The sequence below is a fragment of the Vipera ursinii genome (genome assembly GCF_947247035.1).
Source record: "Vipera ursinii genome assembly, chromosome: 2".
NCBI lineage: Eukaryota > Metazoa > Chordata > Lepidosauria > Squamata > Viperidae > Vipera > Vipera ursinii.
Genome location: NC_139513.1, coordinates 169,636,970 through 169,660,776, shown reverse-complemented (window position 1 = coordinate 169,660,776; position 23,807 = coordinate 169,636,970). Strand labels below are relative to the sequence as shown.

Here is a 23,807-nt window from a genome sequence, read left to right as displayed (position 1 = left end):
TGCTAAAGTAGGAAGCCAAAAGATAACCGGAATAACAGGCAAGTTTGGCCTTGGAGTACAAAATGAAGCAGGGCACGGGCTGATAGAATTTTGTCAAGAGAATACAATGGTCATAGCAAACACTCTTTTCCAACAACCCAAGAGACGGCTCTACACATGGACATCACCAGACGGTCAACACAGAAATTAGATTGACTATGTGCTCTGCAGCCAAAGATGGAGAAGCTCTATACAGTCAGTAAAAACAAGACCAGGAGCTGACTGTGGCTCAGACCATGAGCTTCTCGTTGCAAAGTTTAGGCTTAAACTGAAGAAAGTAGGGAAAAGCACTAGGCCACTCAGGTATGAATTAAATCATATCCCTGTTGAATATACAGTAGAGGTGATAAATAGATTTAAGGAATTAGATCTGATAGACAGAGTGCCTGAAGAAACCAATAAGCATGGGAAATAGCAAAGTTCAGCGACAGCAAGAGGGCCCTAGTGCACATAAATAACTCAGCTCATGAATGTGGCCTTGTACATGCAGTACAGGAGACACAGGTTTGTAAAGCAGTAAAGGGCAAGAGGAACTCTTTGGGGATAACTAGACTTTTTGGGTACCAGACAGCAGTTTAGCAGGTTATGATTTAAAAATCCTCATTTTATCCACTGGCAAAGGAGTCAAGAAGCATGGCTTTTGGACCATATTTGATGGCACCCTCTCCAGAGCTCTCAATATGCTTCACTGAGGTGAATTTTCCTAGTTTTGCAACCTAACTATGTCATATATTACCAGTGGGGAAAGATGCCCAAACCCAGAGCTACCCTTAAAAAAAAAGCCTTTCCCCCACTTTTGTTCATTCTACTTCATCTGCCATCCTGACTAAGCAGCCCGGCTCTGCTCCAATCCTAACTCATCTTCTCCTCTTTCCCCATTCAAAAGAGTTCAACACGGAAAGATACAATAATTGCACTTCCCAGCATTCTCTCTCTTCCCAGAAGCCTCGCTGAGCTGATCTAATGTTTTAATGCTTACTTCCCTGGAAGCAATTTCAACTCGCCTGGTTCCCCTCCCTCCAGACCACACACAGCTGGGACAGCCAGGTGTCTGACTGACCACCATACAGGCTGGACAGCTGGATTCCTATTCCTGTGGTGTCTGGCAATTGGAGACAGCATCATTTTTCCCTCCTGGAATACAGCTTATGTTCATGACAGTGCTGATCTAGGGAGTTCTCAAAACTGCTACCAGTGCAAGTTCTGTAAATAGATGTGTATTTTGCTTCAGATATTTCATTTGTTCCCAGGATTAAATTCACGTCTTAAAAATGATGTTATAACAGATGCTGATAGAAATCTACAAGCTTGGACACTCTTTCAGGGAGGCTCAGAGCTACAAGTGGGCAGGGGATAAATCAGAATATCTGGTAGGCTTTTAAATGCGGTGCAGGAGATCTGTCAGGATTTTTGTCCTTTTACCTGTCAAACAAAACAACTGTCTTCTCTACATTGTTGGAAAAAGCATTTATGGAAAAATAAAGAACATCTCCTGCTCCAATTAGGGCCGCAAGCTGTACAGCAGGTTCCTTTGATCACAGCTTTGAACTGCAGGTCTAGTCTAACAATAGCTAAGAATCCAGGAAAATCCTCAAGCCATGGACCTGCTTAGTACAACTCAGAATAAGAATAATAGGAGCTAATTAGAGTCATTTTTTAAAAATAAATAGACTTCTGTTATGCCAGAATTCTCTTTGTTTCATCCCATTCAGATCTGCACCATGGTCAAGAACTCCATCATATTTCCTGCTGAGGTGGATATTTATATATATAAACCTGAATAATCAGCAACATATTAATAGATCACCCCAAATTAATAAGATAACCTCTCTCATCTGCTTTTAAAAATTCACATGAGATTGTTAAAATTTCCAAAATTAGAAGAAAGAAGAGCAAATATTGCAGCACCCAACAAGGAAGCAATCAACTAGCTAGCCTCTCTTTCTCTACTGATTGGACACCCACCCAGGAAAGAGCAGAAACACCATACATAGCTTCCCTTCTCCAGCCCTTGCAGATAATTCAGGAGTAGTCGTTTCCGACTCTAGGGGGCAGTGCTCATCTCCGTTTCAAAGCCAAAGAGCCAGCGCTTGTCCGAGGACGTCTCCGTGGTCATGTGGCCGGCATGACTAGACGCCAAAGGCGCACGGAACGCTGTTACCTTCCCACCGTGGTGGTCCCTATTTTTCTACTTGCATTTTTTACGTGCTTTCGAACTGCTAGGTTGGCAGAAGCTGGGACGAGTAACAGGCGCTCACTCTGTTACACGGCACTCGGGATTCGACCCGCCAAACTGCCGACCTTCTGATCAACAAGCTCAGCGTCCTAACCCACTGAGCCACCATGTACTCACTGGTACTAAATGCTAAAGGAACCAAAAGGGATGCACTCTTCTTACCTAACAAAGCCAACAAAAGCCATTCATCAGAATAACGTGTTACATTTTCCATTCTGTTTCCAGGCCTAAATCCAGACTAAAAAGGGGGTCAAGATAACCTACTTGAATTCTGTAGCTGATGCCTCCTCTACATCCTTTCCTACAAAAGGGAAGGTTGGAGATGCAATGGAAACTGTCCAATGCTTGGATCCAGGAAAGTCTTCTTTAACAAGAAATATACTGCACCTCTAAAGCGACTGGTACCACCCCTTCTCCTAGTGAGGTGCTGGCCATCTCCTGAACCCAACTAGTAGAGCTAGAGTTCCCTCCACAAGTGGTGGATCTCATCCCACCATATCCTTCCCTTTGAGTCTAGATAGAAGCCAAAAATGAATCTGATAGCATTATAGAATCTTATGCAATCAACTTTTCCTGTTATGCTCAGGTAGAGCTCAGATTTTTGCAAATATGAGCAATTTTATTGGCAAACCATTGCACAACTCATACTGTAACAGCTGCAAATGGATCATTGTGCCTGCTCTTTCTCCACAGGGAGCAAAGGTAGAGAAATGCTGGCACGTGGCTGCCTTTACCACAAAAGTCTAAGCTCCAGCAGAGGTGTATGTGTAAATGTGTCTTTCAAAGCAAATTTCTAAAGTTCCCAAAATACATTTGGGGGGAAAAAACATGCTGAATTAGTCATCCTGATGAAACAAAAAAAATGCTTTTCTTGAGTTTTGTTTTGAAGGCAAAATGACTCAAAGTAGGAATATTACTTAAATGAGCAAAATGTCAACCCACTAAAACTGCTCATTACTAAAGGGATTCTAGACAAGGGGTTGAAGTTACTCAGACACAAAGATACTTTCCGATACTAAAATTCAGAATAAGAAGCCATCTTTGCATTTGAGAATTAATGACCCCAATGGTTGCATTCAAGGCTGGGCCACTGGCTGAATTACAACACTGTATAAAGTGGAGAGGGAAAAATACCCAAACTTCTATATACACAAGCCGTTGTCCCCTCTCCCCTCACAGCCATGATGGTCACCTCTTACCTGTCCTACTCTTGCTGTTGGTCAAGATCTCCTGCAGGCGCTCCTGAAGTTTATCTGCTCGCTTCCTTTCCAGATGAAGCTGTCTCTTGAGGTCCTTCAACTGTTCGTGGGGAAAAGAGAGATGTGGAGGAAATCAAAGCTGGATTCACTGATGCTTATTCCCACCACTGGCTGTCCCACCCCCGTTTAATTCTCTTTGCAAAAGATAAGCAAGCAAGCCTGCACATGCATAATGTAGGAAGTTAACTAACGTAATTGGGGCCAGGCACTCTGTCACTAAGCAACATGGTCAAAAAATGTAAAATCATGTGACAATGCTGACTTACAATACTAGTTCTGGCAGTACCAGTTGCAGTCATTAAATGAATTGTGCATGGTCACATGACCATGACTTGTAACTTCCTGTCGGCTTCCCCACTGATTTTGCTTGTCGGAAGCCATCAGTGAAGATCACGTGACTGCAAGACACCATGACTGTCAAATTGTGCATCAGTTACCAAATGCACAAATTGTGATCACATGAGTGTGGGGGCACAACAAGAACTCTGAGGAATGGCCGTAAGGCCCCTTGTTCAGGGTCACTGCATTGTAACTCTGAACTGCCACTGAACGAGTGATCACTAAGGTTTACTGTACTTCTCTTTCACTAGTATTGGATCACAACCACCTCTTCTATACAAAAAGATAAGAATTGCAAATGTGTAGGTAGTACATTCATGTGGGTGGACATGAGGAAATCTTGGAATCACAACACTACAGTTAGGATCAGAAAGTAAAACAAAGGCAGTTTTGAAGACTTTGGAATTAGGCACTGGCTAGACATCTGCACAATTTAGCAATCTGCGGTTGCTGGCATGTACCGATAGCTTAGCATCTGAGCAGCAAGGCTAATTTCTCAGGATGGAAGGAAGAGGTTTTCCATGGGGATACCATCCATCAACTGAAGCATCTCCAACTTCTGGAATAATCTTTATTCAAGCAACTCACGCTATTCTTTCTGGTTGCTTAAATCACCAGCAACAGTGAGGAGAGAAGCCAGACCAGCGTGAAACACAGCTCAGTGGAGTAAGAGAAGTGGGCGTGACTCCACTGTAATTTAATGCATTTAAAGTGAAGGGACTTTATCAGTTGGGTGTTTGTTCCATTATCCGAGTAACAATAAAAATCTTTCCAGAAAACCAAACGGTTCTCGTTGGCCAATTCTGCCAGCTTCACGTGGCTTGATGTTTCCAACATTCTTTTTTTTTTTTAAACTGATGATGGTAGACTGGAATTTAGCAGTCTTGTCTCATAGTTTGCCAGCAATTCTCCACTTCACATTTCCTTCAGGCTTCACAAAGGGAATGGAACAGAGACAGAAACTGTCCTAGCTACCTGATGAAACCATCTCGGAGGTTAAAAGAGAAAAGCAAAGAACAGCAAGCCGAGGTCACAATAGCTCAACCAGCCAGACGAAGTATGATGTGGACTCTCCCAGACCCCCGCCCAATTTCCATGGAGAATCCCTCCAACTTACCGCTGCACTCCCTTTCTTCTCCAGGATCCGTTGCCCATCTACTGTGTCCTTCACTTCCTGCCAAAGAGACATAACTGTTCACTTCATAAATCAAAATGATGTCTCTATCACACGTGGTTAGCAGCAATACAGCTCAGGATTTCTTTCTCCGTTCATCTCATCTTTACAAGGGCCCCTCTTCGCATAGTAGGACTGCTGAGCTGCAAGTGATGGGATCTCTTTGTCACCTTCATACTCCAGGGGTGGGATAGAAGCAGAGTTTCTACCACTTTGAAAATGTCATACTGTTTACTGTTTTTTAACTGGGGTTTTATTGCAAGGTTTATATAATTCTTTTAATTGATTTTAAGTTTTGTAACTGTTGTATCTGTTTTTTAAATAACCTTGTGAACCGCCCTGAGTCCTACGGGAGAAGGGCGGTATATAAATTGAATGAATGAATGAATGAATGAATGAATGAATGAATGAATAAATAAATAAATAAATACTATGAAAGGAAAAAAACGCACCAAATCGACTTCCCCTAGCTTTATCTCCAATCCCAATTAGCCCATCTACCACAAAAAGAGTACAATCACAAATTGCAGAAAAGCAAAGCGATGACTTTTGAGAAGTGTGTGGCAACTTAACAAAGCCAGAGCTTAGCCTGGGAAAACATGAGAAGAAACCCCCTCATTTCTATATAACGTTACTACTTTTGGCAAGGACTCAAAAATAACTTCACAACTTCTCTCAGTTTGTGCTACTATTCGCATGGTACGCTGCGCCATTATTGGAATTTCTTATAATAGTATTTTATTTGGATTTATTTTAGTATCTTTGTTCTTATTTTTAGATTTTACTATATAGGTAGTCCTTGACATGGCCACCATGGAGCCCCAAATTTCTGTTGCTAAGTGAGATGTTTGTTTAAGTGAATTTTGCCCATTTTATAATTTTGCCATAGTTGTTAAGTGAATCACTGCAGGTGTTAAGTTAGGAACACGGCTGTTAAGCGAATCTGGCTTCCCCATCAACTTTGTTGTCAGAAGGTTGCAAAAGGGGAACATATGACCCCGGGACACTGCAACGGTCGTAAATATGAACCAGGTGCCAAGCATCTGACTTTTGATCATGTGACCATGAGGAAGCTACAACGGTTGTGTGAAAAATGGTCCTAAGTCACTTTTTTCCAGTGCCGTTGTAACTTTGAATGGTGACTAAACAAACTGTTTTAAGTCGAGGACTTCCTGTACTTAATGTTCTTCTATTGTATGTCAACTCTACAATGCGCATGGCTGCAGCCATTTTTTTATTCTCACCTCTGTCTGTCGGAACTATAACACTATACACATATAGAGAAAAAATGTCTTATTTCTATTATTAGGTGTTTTGTTTGCATCCGGCTTAGGTCTGTAATAAAATCTGATCGGTTGAGAAAGAAACAAAAAATTGCCCCCATTTGATTTTCTTTGGCATAAGATGGAAGGAAAGAGAAAAGCATAAGACGGAAGGAAGGAGCCTTGGTGGAGCAGTGGGCTAATGCCTCCTTAAGTAACACCAGCTGCCTGCAATTAGTGCAGGTTCGCATCCCACCAGGCTCAAGGTTGACTTAGCCTTCCATCCTTCCAAGGTAGGTAAAATGAGGACCCAGATTGTTGGGGGCAAGTAAGCTGACTTTGTAATAATGCCGCTTGGGGGTGTGAAAGCCCTAACAAGCAGGCATATACATAGAATGAAGGCTACTGCTAAGCTTGTAAGCCGCCCTGAGTCTTCGGAGAAGGGCGGGATATAAATGGAATTAAAATAAAAAAATAAAATAAAAATAAAAGTGATCGGGCTTTCAAGATTTTGTTATTCCAGCCCATATTAATAAACAACCCAGTTCTAATGTTTCCTGTTGTGTCTGTTTCCTGACCTAGCCTCCCTTGAAGGGATGACAACAATCCTATTCTCTAAACTGGGATAAGGGGATGCCTGAATAGTTGCATTGGGATTATTGAACTAAAGGCCAGCGCACTCACACGCTTGACATCTGTCATTAGCTACAGGAAAGCAGCTTTTTTCCTCTCCTAGCAAGTAAGAGCTCCGCTGGTCACATCCAGAAACTAAAAAAAGAGCAATCTGTATAGAATTTGCTTCTACCCTCCCAAGTCTAAAGAAAGCTTGCCTAGTATCAAAATATATTTCACCACCACCCCGCCGCCATTTTTCTTTTGGCACCATGTTACACGCTGCTGAAATAGTGAATTCCTGCACTAGGAGGAGGGGTGGTTTAGATGATCTCCAAGACTCCTTCCAATCCTTAACATTCTGTGATTCAGTCATTCTCTTGAATATTTTATTTATTTATTTTTATTTTAATCCCATTTATATCCCGCCCTTCTCCGAAGACTCAGGGCGGCTTACAAGCTTAGCAGTAGCCTTCATTCTATGTATATGCCTGCTTGTTAGGGCTTTCACACAACCCCCCAAGCGGCATTATTACAAAGTCAGCTTAATTGCCCCCCAACAATCTGGGTCCTCATTTTACCTACCTCGGAAGGATGGAAGGCTGAGTCAACCTTGAGCCTGGTGGGATGCGAACCTGCACTAATTGCAGGCAGCTGGTGTTACTTAAGGAGGCATTAGCCCACTGCTCCACCAAGGCTCTTTTAATATGATGAGACGTTCTACGCTCAGATGTAGTAGTCATTAGTTTCTTTCTAAGCCAACCAGGAACGGCATTGTTTGGAAGCCCGTGTTCTTAACGCTCCAAGAACCCACCGCAAAAACCTTAGTCTGAATACATGAATTGGAGAGGGACAGCAGCACCATCTGTCTATCCATGCCAGTGTACTGCAACCACTTTGGAGGAGGAGACATAATTCAGCAGGTGGGCAAGTCCTGGCAGGAAGAGAGGGAACAGATGGTCGAAGGAAGTGCGCGCTGCCAAGCACCGGTTCCAGGAGGAAGCTGGCAGGCTCAGGGCAATACACACCTGCTTCAGCCGGTGGACTGTGTCCATGTGCTCATTCCTGGCTTTTTCAATCTCTCGCAGTTTCTCCTTAGTTGCTTCCACCTCTTGGTCTTTTAACTGCAGAGGAAACAACCCAGTTGGAGCAGGGGAGGCAGGGGTAAGGAGAGTTAAAAGGCAGAAGAAGATTCCCATATTACTCCTCTTACGTGGAAAATGCCATTGGCTGAGGAAGACATTTCCAGGGAAAAAGCACAAACTGCATGGCTAAAATCTGCTGTGTAGCTACTCTTCATCGCTGAAGGAAAAAGCAGCTAACATGTGAAAGGAGCCCAAGAGGCAGCAGTGGAGAAAACAGGAAAAGCGTAAAGAAAGAGAAGGGATGGTTGACATATTGAGCCTTCCTTCCTTCCTTCCTTCCTTCCTTCCTTCCTTCCTTCCTTCCTTCCTTCCTTTCTTCCTTCCATTTCTATAGCCACCGTCTCAATAATTCTCCTCTCCAAGGGCTCCCGTCCGCTGCTCTGCACATTAGCTGCAAATATCCCATCCAGTTCAACAGCAAGAACTGTTAAACCTTAAGAGTTGCTGGACGTGGCATCGCAATCTACATTTTCAGGCTAACAGCCTGCATTTATCATCCAAAGATGCTTCAGGGATTCTTGAAGGAACTCTGATGGATGTTGGTTGAGCATGGCATGATTTTTATTAAAACAGTCCTGGTTATCTTCCCTTCCCATCTCCACCCCTTGCCGCCATAAACGTGTGGGGAAGTTCAGGGATCATGGAGGGGAAACGCACAATAGCTAAACAGGTTTCAATTTGTCAAGTAGCACCTCTCTGGGACCAAAAGACTGATAATGTTGAGGTTGGTGCTGGTAGATGGGAGAATCAGCACCACAAATGTAACACTCGAGGCTAAGGTGAGCTACAAAGTCCCCTTTAAATTATAGGTGATTCACTGCCTTTGCCAATGGCTATGTGCTGGCTGGGAATCTTGGGGACTGTAGTACTAAACATGCCTGAGGAAGACTGATATTAACCTGCCTAACCATTCCACTGTAGACCAGGGGTCCCCAACCCCTGGTCCAGGGGTAGGCAACCTTGGCTCTTTTACGACTCGTGGACTTCAACTCCCAGAATTCCTGAGCCAGCCAAGCTGGCTCAGGAATCCTGGGAGTTGAAGTCCACAAGTCATAATAGAGCCAAGGTTGCCTACCCTTGCCCTGGGCTATGGCCCACTACTGAGCCTTGAGCCATTCGGAACCAGGCCCCAGAAGTGGCGGGTGAGCTCACGGGCACATCCCCACTCACCTGAATGCGCTCTTGCCCAATGCACATGCAGAACCATCCGCTCTCCCTTTCCCCCACCCCACCCCACTCCCCCAGTCCACAAAGCTGAAAAGTTTGGGGAACTCTGCTGTAGGCCATACAAATCAAACACCAATCAAAAGCAGATTAAAATTCCACCTCAGCAATATTATTTCAAAAGCCCTTGGGTGTTTTGCCACCAGCTACCTCTGGAATGCCTGTTTCCACTAAAGAGAAAGCCAAAGACCAGACTAGCTGGGAAAGCTGCATTTAAATAGTTACTATGGCTATTTTTAAGGGACGCGGTGGCTCAGTGGGTTAGGACGCTGAGCTTGTCGATCAGAAGGTCGGCAGTTTGGCGGGTCAAATCCCGAGTGCCGCGTAACAGAGTGAGTGCCTGTTACTCGTCCCAGCTTCTGCCAACCTAGCAGTTCGAAAGCACGTAAAAAATGCAAGTAGAAAAATAGGGATCACTACGGTGAGAAGGTAACAGCGTTCCGTGCGCCTTTGGCGTCTAGTCATGCCGGCCACATGACCACGGAGACGTCCTCGGACAAGCGCTGGCTCTTCGGCTTTGAAACGGAGATGAGCACCGGCCCCTAGAGTCGGAAATGACTAGCACACATGTGCAGGGCAACCTTTACCTTTACCTTATGGCTATTTTATTAATTTGAAAAGCTTGAACAAGAGAAGACAGCAGGGAGCGGCAACTCAGAAGGGTTTTTTTTCTTTTCTCGAGGATACTTGCCTCTCCAAGGATGATCAGGACATCTACCAGAGATTTCCCAACACAAAACTTACTTTAAATATGGACATTTCCTCATTCTTCTGATATCTGCTCAAGCCTAGTCCCTTAGCCAGGTTGGAATATAAGATACAATTAACAGATAAATGCTCACCTCCTGCCTATTTTAAAAAGGTTTCAATGACAAAAGTGTTTGCACTCGAGTTTACCGTCAAAGTCTTGAGCAGTTTGACACTTTCCAGCCTTTCTCTCAGCAACTAATCAAAGGAAAGGTTGATATCAAGGACAAAGGTAACATTTCTGCCTACAGCAATCCAGTTATGGAATTTCTCCCCCTAAAAAAGTCTTATCTAAAATCAGTGCTCTCAAGCAAACAACAACAACAACTCTTTATTTAAACACGTAGACATACTATGTACCTTTTCCAATTTTTAAAATGCTCTTTTAATGTTGATTTTTCGGACTATAGTTGTAAACTCAATCAGGAATCCAATGTGATAAAAACTCGTGTAAAAAGTTTTCAGAAAAAGTCACTCATTCGCATTCACAAAAGAGGTTCTTCTTGAGCATTTCAGAAAAGCGCCGTGGCGTATTTTTCAGAATTGTATGGGTGGAGAACCTGTGGCCCTCCAGATTTTATGAATTACAATTCCCAGATCCCCTAGCCCAGGGGTAGGCAACCTCGGCTCTTTTATGACTCATGGACTTCAACTCCCAGAATTCCTGAGTCAGCTATGCTCATCTGAGTGAGCTATGCTGACTCAGGAATTCTGGGAGTTGAAGTCCATGAGTCATAAAAGAGCCGAGGTTGCCTACCCCTGCCCTAGCCCATGTCTTACATTAACCTTGTCTGGAAGGGACCAGAAATTCATTAGACCTAGCAGCCAGTCCACTGTAGACGAAAGCAGGCTGATCTTCACATCAGCACCGTACCAACCGATTGGGTGCAATAAGTCACACCTAAATGGCAGAAGGAGACAAAACCCCTTAACTGAGAAATTGGCATTGTTATTGCCAGACAGCATGGAAGCAAATGAATCTCTGTCGTTTCTCACGCCTGGGGAGGAATAGACAATTCGCAGGGGCCCCCCCCCCAGTACCTGTAAATCAGCTGCATGCTGCTCTTTGCAGATTCTCAGGGCTTCCATGTGTTCCTGCTGGTGCTTCTCTATCGACTCCTGGGGAAGAGGACAAAAATCGGATGCTCAGTAAAAGACTAGAAGGGTACCTGACTGGCCCATCCAGAGAATACCAACTCTAATTTATGGCCCAGTACTGAGATGTAAAATTGAACCAATAGATACACAAAAAACGGATTTCCACAACTGGAAGGAGTTACTGCACCGTATATCTTCCAAGTCAGTACCTCTGCCTCTTTAAGCCGCCGCTCGAACCAGCCCTTGGTGCCATCCATGGATTGGATCTGGAGCCGTAGCTCCTCCACGGTTTGTTGCATGGATTCCAGTTCTTGGCTACGAGCCTAATGAAGAAGAGGAAGGAAAAGAATGCAGACAATTCAGAAAGGAAAGGAAATTAAAGACATCAAGGGTGTCCTTTGTCCCATGGGAAAACACCCACCCACCCCCCGCAAACATAACAAAATTTCACTATTTTAGTGTGAGATCCAAAGCTCCCTTGGTGATCCTTCCTAGCAAAGCCATACCAGTGATTTCCTTTCTTGGCCCCAACATATTGTGCACATTAACAGTTGTAACCTAGGCAGCAGCTTACCTAGAATTTACAGCTGATCAATTTTAGACAATCTTTGCTGCTTGCGCCTTCTCCTAACCTTAGGAAGTTCTTGCTCCCTTGGAGAATGTGCCTTGAAATGCTCAACTTTACTGAGAAAGGCAGGAAGACAGATCAAATTTCTGATCCTGAAGCCTTGAATGCGCCCCTGGGGGAATGGGATGACTCACTACAGCCAGGTGGGCGGGATTGGGAAGGCGTGGCCATCTGAGTGCCGCCAGGTGAACGTGGGTGAGTGGGCATGGGCGGATCGACGCAAAGGATTAGGCCACTCCCACTCACCCATGCCACCTGGCGGCACTCAGATGGCCACGCCTACCCGGTAACGCCCACCTGGCTGCAGTGAGTCGTCATAGACCAGGGGTAGGCAACCTTGGCTCTTTTACGACTCGTGGACTTCAACTCCCAGAATTCCTGAGCCACCTGGCTCAGGAATACTGGGAGTTGAAGTCCACGGGTCAATAAAAGAGCCAAGGTTGCCTACCCCTGTCATAGACGCTGCCCCTGGTGCCTTCAACTCATACCTTCTCCTCCTTGAGCTGGCCACGCAGCTCGTCCTCTTGCCGTTTCTTGTGCTCATGCAGCTCCCGCAGCTCCCGCTCATAGCGCGCCCTCACAGCCAGCAACTCTTTCTCATGCTGCAGACGGAGGTTACTGAGCTCTTCCTTGTGGCGCCCCTTTTCTTGCTGGGTCTCAATGGCCATCTCATCTAGCATGGCCTTGCGTTTCTCTGCTGTCTGGAAAGCACATGCACAGCACTACACCCCACTTCCAACAGGGAAGTCCGGGCAATAAGGATTCAGATACAAAATTCCTCATCCCTCTACGCCCCCGAGTAGAAGACCAAGTATACAGGCAATCCTCGACTTACAAGAGTTCATTCAGTGACTGTTCGAAGTTACAACAATGCTGAAAAAGTGTATAATCACCGTTTTTCACACTTAAGACCACTGCAGCATCCCCATGGTCGAACGATCAAAACTGAGATGCTTGGCAACTGAATCATATTTATGATGGTTGCCATGTCCCTAGTGTCATGGGATCCCCTTTTGCAACCCTATGGCAAGCAAAATCAATGGGGAAGCCACATTCACTTCATAGCCGTGCTACTAACTTAATACCTGCAGTGATTCATTTAACAAGTGGGGCAAGAAAGGTTGTAAAATGAGGCAAAATTCACTGAATAAATGTCTCACTTAGCAACATGAATTTTTGGCGCAATTGTGGTTGTACGTTGAGGACTACCCGTACTTTAGTTTCAATAAAAGAGAGTATTTGTAGCTCAGGGTTGAACTGTGAGATCCTTGGTGGAAAATGCACTACTTTCTAGCGCTGATGATGTTACTTAAGGTAGTGAAATGTCTACAAGAAAATAACTAAGAGCGCCAAGGACCCCATACTTCAGTTTGGTTTATAAAGACCAACCTCATGAAGGTGGGGTGCAGGCCTATAATATGTCCAAGGTTTTAGTTAAAAGGTTGATAACAGAGGTGCTGTTTATCTTGAGAAGCATAAATAAAATTTGCATTTTGAGACCAAAATCCTTGGCTTCTTTAAAAACACAAAGCACTAATTTCTAGTCTTCACAGTTGCACTGAGAAATTTCAAAAGTCTATGGCCTCTTTCTGGAGAAAGCCAGAAAATCAGGCAAAAATGGAACGGCTTTCTCAGCCAGCAGATACTATTTTAACATCTTGCAATGTTCCCCTAGCTACTCCTCTTCTTTCAATGTCCTTATCCCATTCCTCCTCGTCCTTTACTTTCTTCTATTCTATTTTGCTCCAAATTTTATGAGCTTCTGCTCATAAACAAAATACTGAATCATAGTTAATTCAGAGTAGAAACTCGTAAACCCTTATTTGACATCCTGATTTAAGGGATTTTTGCCAAATGGTAGTGTGCTTTGAAGACAAATGAAATTAGTTTAGAAACCTCAACGCAGAAAGGGAGAAAGAAGCAGGCCATAGTCTGGCATTCTTCTGCTCATATACAAATATCAAGCCATATTTGTAGTTGTCTGAATGAGCTACGATGTATACCTCCACTCTAGCTTACCTTCCTTACTTCATCAAGCTCTTGTAATAATCTCTCCTTTTCCTGTCCAAGTTCTTGAACTTGCTCCATAAGACGAGCATTGCCCCGGAGTGATTCCTACAATAAAAGGTGAAGATAATGAAAAATCCTATCTTCTAAAACAACCCTTTTGTTTATCTGCACCACGGTTTTATCAGAGGCTGTCCACTGCCTCTGACAGAAGATGACAAGACCAAAAACATTTAAACAGAGAACTATCACAAAACAGCCCTGGCCCAAAGCCATATTATTGAAATATCAAAAGGATTATAGTAGCCAACTACATAAAGCACTTCAAGCATCCCACTTCAATTCTACACCTATGCCACAGGTCTGCAACCCACGGCTCCGGAGCCGCATGCGGCTCTTTCAACCGTCTCCTGCGGCTCCCAGTCCTCTGCCATGTGCAGTCCCCCCCAAAAAAAGTGGGACTAAAAAAGTTCAACCAATCAATTCAAATATGCAGGGTAGGTGCATATCTCGCCTTGGCTCCACTCTTCAGTCAAACCCTGTTCTGCGCATGCGCGCATGTCCGCACATGCGCACACATTTTTTGCGTCTCCCAGTTTTTCCCGGTTCCGAGTGGCTCTTTCACTGTTTCAGGTTGCTGACCCCTGACCTATGCTAACCCCTTTAAAGTAAGAGTGAAAATGGGAATTGGTCGGGTGAATTACCTAGCCTCCTTTCACACTGACAAATTTAAAATAGATTCAGGATTAACATACCAATACCATTTGAAATGGAAGTATGTGGGTATATTGGGAAGAACTTTGCTAACACACCAAAACGGGGTCCGGAACCTAGGTAGCAGTTGGAAGGGCAACAAGAGCAGGAGGAAGTGATCGGTCAAGGCAGAGGTCCCCAACCTTTTGGGCACCAGGGACCGGTTCTGTGAAGAGAGGTTCCTCCACGGACCGGAGGGGGCGGGGTTTTGTGTACTGCCTGCATCCTGCGAATGGGGCTTTGCTTGTTTGTGCGGACCGGTTGCTGGCATGCTGAAGCCCGGTACTGGTCCACGGACTGGGGGTTGGGGACCCCTAGGTAAAGGGATCAAATAATCAGAAGGCGAGTGTAAAAAATGAAATCACTGGCAAGAGGGTGTGAGGAGTAATAAAACGATCCTCTTGTACCATTAATATTTACCTTCTTGTTCCTTCTTTCTCTCCGTGCCATAAAGGTTCGAAACGGGGCATTTTGCATAGTGTGCTCAAAGGCGATAGGAGGAAGGAAATACAAGACATGCAGAGAGCTGGCTGGGCCTTGTAAGCAGCAGGATGGTGCTTGGGGCTATCACAGGGCCTGTATGGATCTAATGCCTTGGCCCACCTGCAACTGTGTGTTGAGGTCATCCCACTGGGCAGCCAACACCTCCTTCTCATTCTGACGCTGCTGCAGCTCATCTCCCAATGCTGCCACCTGTTCTCGCATCAGATTCATTTCTTGAGTCTTAGATGTCTGGATCTACAGGGCAAGAATGCAGCAGGGCAAGAGAAGAAGGAGAAAGTTAACAGTCCTTTCAGAAAAATCACATGGCACTCAGGCCTACCTTCCAAAGAGCAAACCTGTCAACAACGTGGGGTTTTTTCCCCCTTAAAAAAGAACTACAAACCATAAGATTTCCCACCCACCACGCTCCTCATACCCGAGCACATTTCCACACGCTACTCTCAAGTATTTTTTTTTAATTCTTTTGGTTTCACAAGAACATTTTTTAATTCACTCTGTGGGTAAAAATGAATGATGCTTCTGATGTTACCCATTGCAGAGAATCATCTGATTTCATGCTTAATTAAAGTTTACAAACCAGCTTCAAATTCCAGTGACAACAGGGATTATTATGATTAATTATAAGAGGTGCACACACATTACTGAACAGCAGAAAAATCAAAGGATATGGGAAATTGGGAGAACTGAAAGGTTTGGCCATTGACTCCTAGTCTCTTAATCTTGGACAGGATTGTCATCTCTGTATCAAGCCTCATTGGTTTAATCTCTATGAAAACCCACAAAAAAGTGTTTTTTAATGCGGATGAATTTATAAATATTTTTGAGGTGCAAATTAGCCTTTTTTCATTTTTTTTCTTTTTCTTTTACTTAGTCTACATTCCAGAATGTGGAACTATGGGATTTGATATAAATTATGCTAATTTGTAGTCGAATAAGAATTCTTAGCACCAGCACATTTTTATCAGTTTCACATAGGATTATCAAAATATTCAGAAATACAGAGTGATTTCGGATTAACCAGGTTTCATTTTAAAAAGGTAAATTATAGATTTTATAATTATCATTTATAACTTGCCTTTAAAAACTAAAACTTGGCTAATCAGAAATTGCTCTGAGCTTTTGGTCTACCGAAAGGAAATAATTCATAAAGAAGTATGTAGCACTTTAAGCATGAAATATAGTGTAGCTCTTGCAATATCATAGATTCCAAGGGGTTTTATGCCTGTTTTTCTTTAAAATGTAATTATTATCCAAAAGGTGCTTAAATAGAGATTGCTTTCATTCATGCAATGACATCATACAATATTCTAACAACCTTTTCTCCACATCCTCTTCAACCAGCTTTCTCCAATCTACCGTACAACTCCCATAATTTCCAACTAGCATGTCTTAGAGTTTGGGAATGCTTATCTATATCAAAGTGTTGGAAGAAGTGTCAGGTCTAAGGTAATATGCCAATAATGGCACATTTTCACACAGCAGATGTAACTGTTGGCACAATCTCCTGTCCATGTCTTAAACCGGGAAAAAGGAATTTTATCCTGTCATGAATGACAAATCTAACGTCTGTGATATTTTCATCGTCCTCATCACCATAGCTCCTACTCCCCAAGGACACACAGACACACACAGACACAGACACAGACACACACACACACACACAGATGCAATTTCAATCACTTTCTTCCAAGATGACACAGAACATTTCACAGCAGGACAACACAACTGACTGTAACAGAGCATTCTCCTCAAGAACTTAGATGCTTCTTGTTTTTTAGACAAGCCAAGAGCATGTGGAATTCCTGTTGTTTAAAGCCAGGAAACAAGCAAAAATTGTAGGCTTCATATAGGCTTAACTTAATTTACAAAAAAACAAAACTCAACTCTTCCATAGCCTAGAAAGAAGAAATCTGGGTCCCAAATCTATCTACGACACAGTCCTGTCTAGTGTTACTGCCGCTTTCATTGCAACTCTTAGCCACTCAAAAAAGATGCATGTCCCTGGGCTTAAACAGCTACTCGTCCTTGCTCAAGAGAAGTGTTCTGTTGTTGTGCACTGATGAAGTGAGGTGAGTAAGTTCCTTGAACTAGAGTCAGTGTGGTATAGCAGTTAAAATACAGGACCAGGCTTGGAGATATTAACATTCAAACTCCCAGTTATCCATGAATATTAGAAGACGATTTGAAACCTGTCGATTCTTACCCTGTCTAACTCAATAGGAAAGGTTGAAAATGCACGCACATCTCCCATACACAGTATACTGGATGAAGGGAGGAATGTAAATGCAATAAACAGGAATTCTTCACACACACGTAACCATTGTTGCTGGTCATTTAGCCTCACTTATGCTGTAAATATAATACACATACCCTCCTTCTTAAAATGCATAGTTACACCCTTTAATTCCATCACCCTGAACACCACCTTCTATGCCTTCCAACCACTTGGGTCACAAGACACAACCTGGTACCTGTTCTAATGCTGCAAGGTTGGTTCTCAGAGCATCATTTTCAGACAGAATGGTCTCAACCTGTTCCTGGCTCTCCGCACTTTGGCACGCAACCTGAGGGCCCATAAAGGACAGAATGGGCAACGGAAAGGAAGGAAGGAAGGAAGGAAGGAAGGAAGGAAGGAAGGAAGGAAGGAAGGAAGGAAGGAAGGAAGGAAGGAAGGGCAAAGGTGGGGGGAAGGGGAGAGCAAAAGCGGAGGGGTGGGGGGAAGGAGAAAATAAGGATTAAAAATAGAGCAAAACATGGAACTAGCAGTCTCAGGCAAGGGTTGTGATTGGTTTTTATTTTGTTTTTAGAGAAAGCAAGCTTAGAAACCATTTTTTTTAAAAAAAGGCACATCAATTGCTATGAAAATAAAACAATTAACGAAATGAAGCACATTTCAGTTACACGGACAAGGCACAGTTATTACAGACTCAACATAATCGCCAAACCTGTTTGAGAAAAGAAGGTTAAAAAAAAGGAAAGCAAATTAAGAGGAGGGAAAGGCCCCTGGGAGGATGGGAATCTAAGAAAAGAAATGGAACAATTAAACAGAAAGGAAGAGATAATTTCAGCGTTAAGTTCCTAATACTATGGTCTCTATCTCCTGGGTAGAAACTCCCCGCCTTCAAATAAATAATTCTGCCAACAACTGATGTACTGTGTACTATGAGTGAAGCAATGTGTGCAATCATTTCAGCTGTAAATTACTACATTTGAAGGAAAAAGATTTCCAGAAAATATTCAGATAAACTGATGGGCCTGGGTTAGGCCCTTTCACCCACAAATCGATCCTCATTGTCTGTAATTTCCAAAATGATGTTAAATTGCAGTGGCCCTGAATATTAAAGTATTTGTACCATTAAATAAGGGGCTCTTAGTCAGGCTTACTCAGACCTACAAAGTATAAAGGGTAGTCAAGAGTGTGTAGTTGTGCTCAAGCCAAGAACAAAGTATAATGTTAGGAGCTCTGTCAGTTAATGTTAGGAGCTCTGTCAGTTACATTTTAACACACAACCTCATTTTAAGTACATATTACATTCCTCCGGCACGACCTTTTTCTATATATTTTCTGCACATTTTTATTCTCCCAAGTATTCCACACACCGACATCTTTTTCCAACCACACTTGCTAAGAACCAGTGTGTTCCACCATTAAAAACTAGGCAAACCATAATCAAAGAAGCTAAATATGCTGACAGAGTTTTTAACAGACTTGAAGGAAATCCCCAAATCCAAATCAAGAACCAGAGTGGAGTGGAGTGTGGAAACTAGTCACATCCATATGTGTCATATGAGCCTGCCCATTTTAGATCATTACCCTAAGTTTTGTCCCTAGTCCCCCAAACTCTGTTTAAACACAACACTTGCTGTACTACTAGGCTAGGGAAACGGGGGCACTTCCAGATGCTAATCTGATAGGTAGCCAGTCAAACCTATTTGGCTTATCTTATTAAGTTAGTTAGATTGGTATGAATCAAAATCTATCCCACAAAAGTATTAATTCAATCAATCACACTTCTAGACAAAGATGCTCATAATACGATTTAACAAATGCTTTGAGTTTCACAACCAGGATGGTCCTGCCTGTATAAGCAATGGTATACAATAAATACAGCTTTTATTTATTAAAAAGAGTAAAATTGTGAAATATGAATTGGAAAAGTATTCAAGAAGCACATGCTGAAAATTCCCAGAGTTGGAGATTTCTACTGATTAAAGAAGGCCCAACATCATTGACTCCCATGACGATACCTACGGCCAAAGGCCATACGCCAAAAGAATCAAACTGTGATCTGCTAAAGTGTTGCATAGTCTTTTCCAAATGTCATCTCTGACTAAAGAATAAAGTTTAGAATGCACCCTAAATGTAAGTTAAAACAGACAGGATGTGAAACTCAACTTTTAGGAAAAGAAATCCTTTAGAGATTTTAGAAATCAATACGCAATAGCAAAAAGCCAAAAAACTAAAAACTTAAGAAACAGCCTCTTTTTCTACAAAAACGTAATAAGTAATTAGGTAGCCTAATGAACAGACTCATTGAATATATTTCTCCCTCACTTTTTTTGAATAAGTCATTACGAGATAGCATACAATAAAAACAAGGATACAACCATAATCTCTGATCCTGATACAGGTGGTGATAAGGACGAGCACAGGAGTGGTTGTAGGAAGCGCAACCTGTGTGGTATGAGACGTTATAGCTCTATTTTTTAATTATACCACCCTGATTACCTTTTCTGATCTGTTTATTAAAGATCTGTGGTATTGTTGTGACTCAGGGTCAGCCTGTGGGTTCGGCAGTTGGGTCGGACGATTCAGAGGAGGAGGAGGGGGGTGTTGGAGAGCTTGCTGAGGGTGTTGGAGAGCTTGCTGATGAGAGCCCTCAGCCAGGCCCCTCCCATCTGGTTACGACGCAGACCCAGCTGTGTGAGCCTGACAGCGTGGATGAAGATGACCCACAGCTGGCTCTCTTCAAGGACGCCCGACGCAGGAGGCAGTCAATCAAGAGTAAATAGAGGAAGGCAATGGGGCACCTCGGAAGGAGGCAGAGAGAAGCCACGCCCTGAACTGTTTAAAAGGGGAATGCGTGGGAGGGCTGGTTTGCTGAAGGCAACCGTTTGAATAGCTCGTTTCACGGTTCGTGTCTTGTTTTGCTCTGTTTTATGTTAATAAATTTGGCAGGCTTAGTTCCAGCCTCTTGCCGTTTGTAAAGGGGTTGTCCCTGCCTTTTCTGCAGGGCCGGTAGTAGGCTGGTACAGAACATGTATTTCTGGAAACAATGAAGTTCTTTATCTAATGATGGTCCCATTTTTTTCATAAAATAATGCTGTTTTCATTTCTATGTATATTTGGAAAATTAAACTAATGTGAACCCGCTGAATTTGGATTGACAATCCATCTTGGGCAGAGCTGTATCCCACAGTTATGAATATGTTTTTGAATTAGAAGTTCTGCCCTGTGACAAAATACTAGAAGTAGAGCCAAATATGAAGAACAAAGGCGAAAAAGAAAGAAGTGGGGAGGATGATTCGGAAAGAATAAAACTCTTTGTAATTGTATATGATTATGATCCTGAATTAAGTAAAACAGAAATTCTCGTTTATAGCTTTATTTATAACTTACAAAATATTTATAAGTTATCAATAAAGAATAAATGGTAAGGAGGGATTTAACCTCATGTGAGCATGGCACAATAGATTCGCACATAATCGACTTTATATTCCAATCTGAATATCTTCCAGGGAATTACAATATTATAGCAGAGAGCCTATCTCACTCTCTATTTGCCATTTTGACAAACAATATGAAAATATGGATGGAAATATAATTGCACAAATAACTTCAACACTCAAAGAGTGACTGCATTTTCAGAATGGACAGCAGCTTTGAAGGCCAATGATATACTTTTGACCCAAAGATGGTAATGCAGTGTTCAAATACTAGAACTTTTATGATCATACTAGATAGCCTGTCACCCATCCTTACCAGTTTCCTCAATGCCTCCAATAGCGACAGAACTGCTAATATCCAGTCTTCACTGGAAAAGTTGAGATACATTCAGAGATTTATTGCTCTTGAAAATGGCCCATGTTAAACTGTATAGCATAGTTAAACATCAGCACAAAAAGTGTTTTATGACATTTTGTATTAATGTTTAATAAAAGTTGCCAAATTTCAAATTTATGGGAGTCATGGTCTCAGATTTTGGATGCATTTTGTAAGTTAGCCCATTTGAGGTATTTTGGGTTAACAATTGTTACTCTATGATGCATTGTTTTGCCCAGCTGAAGGTTATTGGAATGAGAGTTTTAGTAGTATATAGATCTATAAGTGGCAAGTAAATTATCCATTTACAATATTGAAGAAGATGTAAACAATACCAGCTAAACCTACAAACGTCTCATGGGCATCATGTTGAAAACACATTCCAGATAAAATTGCTAGTGTTCTCCACACTCAAGAAGCACACTGAGGAACCAATCTGGAATTGAGAGACAACCATTCCTTCTAAATTATTATTATTATTATTATTATTATTATTATTATTATTATTATTATTATTATTATTATTATTATTATTTATATACCGCCCTTCTCCCGAAGGACTCAGGGCGGTGAACAGGGGAAACATATAAAAATACAAAGATACAAAAGTTAAAAAAGAATTAAACACAATGCCCAAGCTAAAATAATAAATATATTAAAAACGACAGTAAAATCCCAATGTTGTTGTTGTTGTTACTATTATTATCTCCAATAGGGATTCCCAAAGAGACCAATGAGATAATTTTGCTTTAGAATTAACGGAACCTTAAATAATCAAACTGGAAAAAATAATGGTGCTATAGTTTGAAGAATTATTTTCTGAAGAATAACGACAGATGAAATATCCAATTCATGGCTGCTATGTTTTTTTCCAGAAAAGAGCTTACCTGAAGAAATAATAGTTTAAAATGGACTACTGCTTACTTCACTTGAAGTAGAACAGCACTTCCATCACAATGGCATACAACACAAAACTGTGTCTAAGAGGAAATGGCTTAGGGAAAGAATAACCAAAGTTGTAAAGTAAATTTTACAATAAACTATGATCCAATACCAAATTGGAAGAAGCCACAGCCAATCTAGGAAATCCCATCTGCCTACCAAAGCACACAGCTAAGAAGCTATAAGGCCTCAAAAAAGCATCACTGGCAACATCTTACAAGGTTTCCCATAGCAACTCATTGTGAGGATGAAGTTATGGGTAACTGTGCCATAACAGCACAGAGAAACAGCATAGACTCAAGCAACATTTGAATCTTTAAAAGGGAACCAAAGAATATGGCTTTCAAATAGAACTTGGATTATACTTGAAATCAGGAGCCAACCTTTGACCCCACAATCCAGGGGCACACTGCATTTTGGTGGTACATTAGGGGTAGGTGGGCTGGAGGTCATCCCCTTCCTACATACACACACAGATATAATTTTTATTAAGAATGTTTACTAGAATAGTAAAATCTAATACAATCTAAACTTGCAAGAGACTAGAATAGGGTGCAAGGGAAAAGAAAGGTAGGAATATACCAGCAAAGATTTTTTTAATTCTTAAGGTTATGATTAAAATATATTTAGTTCAGGATAAAAGGGACAGACTCATCTGGCGTTTTCAAACTTGTTATTCCAAAGGTTTCTAATAGCTTAAAAATAGTTAACGAGGAATTTCCAAAAGTGATTAGAAAAAGAGGTTAGAATGTCAGACAATCAAAAGAATGTCAGACAATCAATGGATTTAATTAAACATAAACTTAATATTCTAGATAAAGAGAAACTAGCACAACAGATGAGAGGAGTAAAACAGAACTTTTTTGAAAATGCAAACAAACCGGGCTGATGGCTTGCATATAAATTGAAAAAACAAAAGGAGAAAAGTTGGATTAGTAAACTACGTGATGATAAAGGGAGAATACATTATCAGGAAGAGGAGAAAAAAACTATAGCCCAGGAATTTTACGAGCAATTATACAAAGATGATAGTCAGGTAAACGTGGAGAAAGTGGAGGATTGTTTCCAAAAAGCCAAATTACCTAAGGTTACAGAGGAAATCAGAAATATGTCGAACGAAGAAATTAGGTTGTCTGAGGTGATAATGGCCATTAATGAACAAAAAAATAATAAAGCATCGGGTCCTGACAGTCTCCCGATAGAAATTTATAAGGAACAACAAAATATTTTGGCACAACCCTTACTGGAGGTGTTCAATGTGGTATTAGAAGATGCAAGAACGCCTAAATCATGGTCTGAGGCAAATATAGTCCTCATCCCGAAAGATAATACTGACCATACATTAATTCAAAATTACAGACCTATTTCGTTACTCAATTCAGATTATAAGATATTTACAACAATCATAGCTGAACGACTTAAAAGATTCCTGAATGACTTTATACATGTAGACCAGAATGGTTTCCTTGCTAAGAGGCAAACTAAACATAATATTAGAGTAATACTGGATACGTTAGAATATTACGAATCACACAGCGGACAACAGATGGCATTACTATTTCTAGATGCCCAGAAGGCTTTTGATAATGTAAAATGGTCATTTTTTATATCAACAACTTAATTTTATGGCTATGGGTGAAAAATTTATAAACATAATTAGGGCAATCTATACCAACCAGGAAGCAAAAGTAATTATTAATGGGGAAACATCTAGGAAATTTCAAATACAAAAGGGAACACGGCAAGGTTGCCCCTTATCTCCACTGCTGTTCATATTGACACTAGAAGTCCTAAC

At 41.8% G+C, this 23,807-nt stretch overlaps 1 protein-coding gene across 7 annotated transcripts in view; it reads right to left on the bottom strand.

Moving 5' to 3' along the window:
- Positions 1-23,807, bottom strand: part of GRIPAP1 (GRIP1 associated protein 1) — a 78,804-nt gene that overhangs the window by 24,950 nt on the left and 30,047 nt on the right. For 4 of the 7 annotated variants that reach the window (XR_014491766.1, XM_083356721.1, XM_083356723.1 and 1 more), the window contains exons 13-21: positions 17,499-17,591; positions 15,127-15,261; positions 13,783-13,878; positions 12,252-12,485; positions 11,345-11,458; positions 11,079-11,156; positions 7,950-8,045; positions 4,991-5,047; positions 3,475-3,574 (exon numbers count right to left, since the gene is read on the bottom strand). Coding sequence is in view for 6 of the 7 variants with exons in the window: in XM_083356721.1 (XP_083212847.1) it covers positions 3,475-3,574; positions 4,991-5,047; positions 7,950-8,045; positions 11,079-11,156; positions 11,345-11,458; positions 12,252-12,485; positions 13,783-13,878; positions 15,127-15,261; positions 17,499-17,591 (1,003 nt within the window). In the remaining variant the exon portion in view is untranslated. The remainder of the gene's footprint in view (positions 1-3,474; positions 3,575-4,990; positions 5,048-7,949; positions 8,046-11,078; positions 11,157-11,344; positions 11,459-12,251; positions 12,486-13,782; positions 13,879-15,126; positions 15,262-17,498; positions 17,592-23,807) is intronic. The other 3 variants (XM_083356722.1, XM_083356725.1, XM_083356724.1) reach the window with 2 other exon arrangements.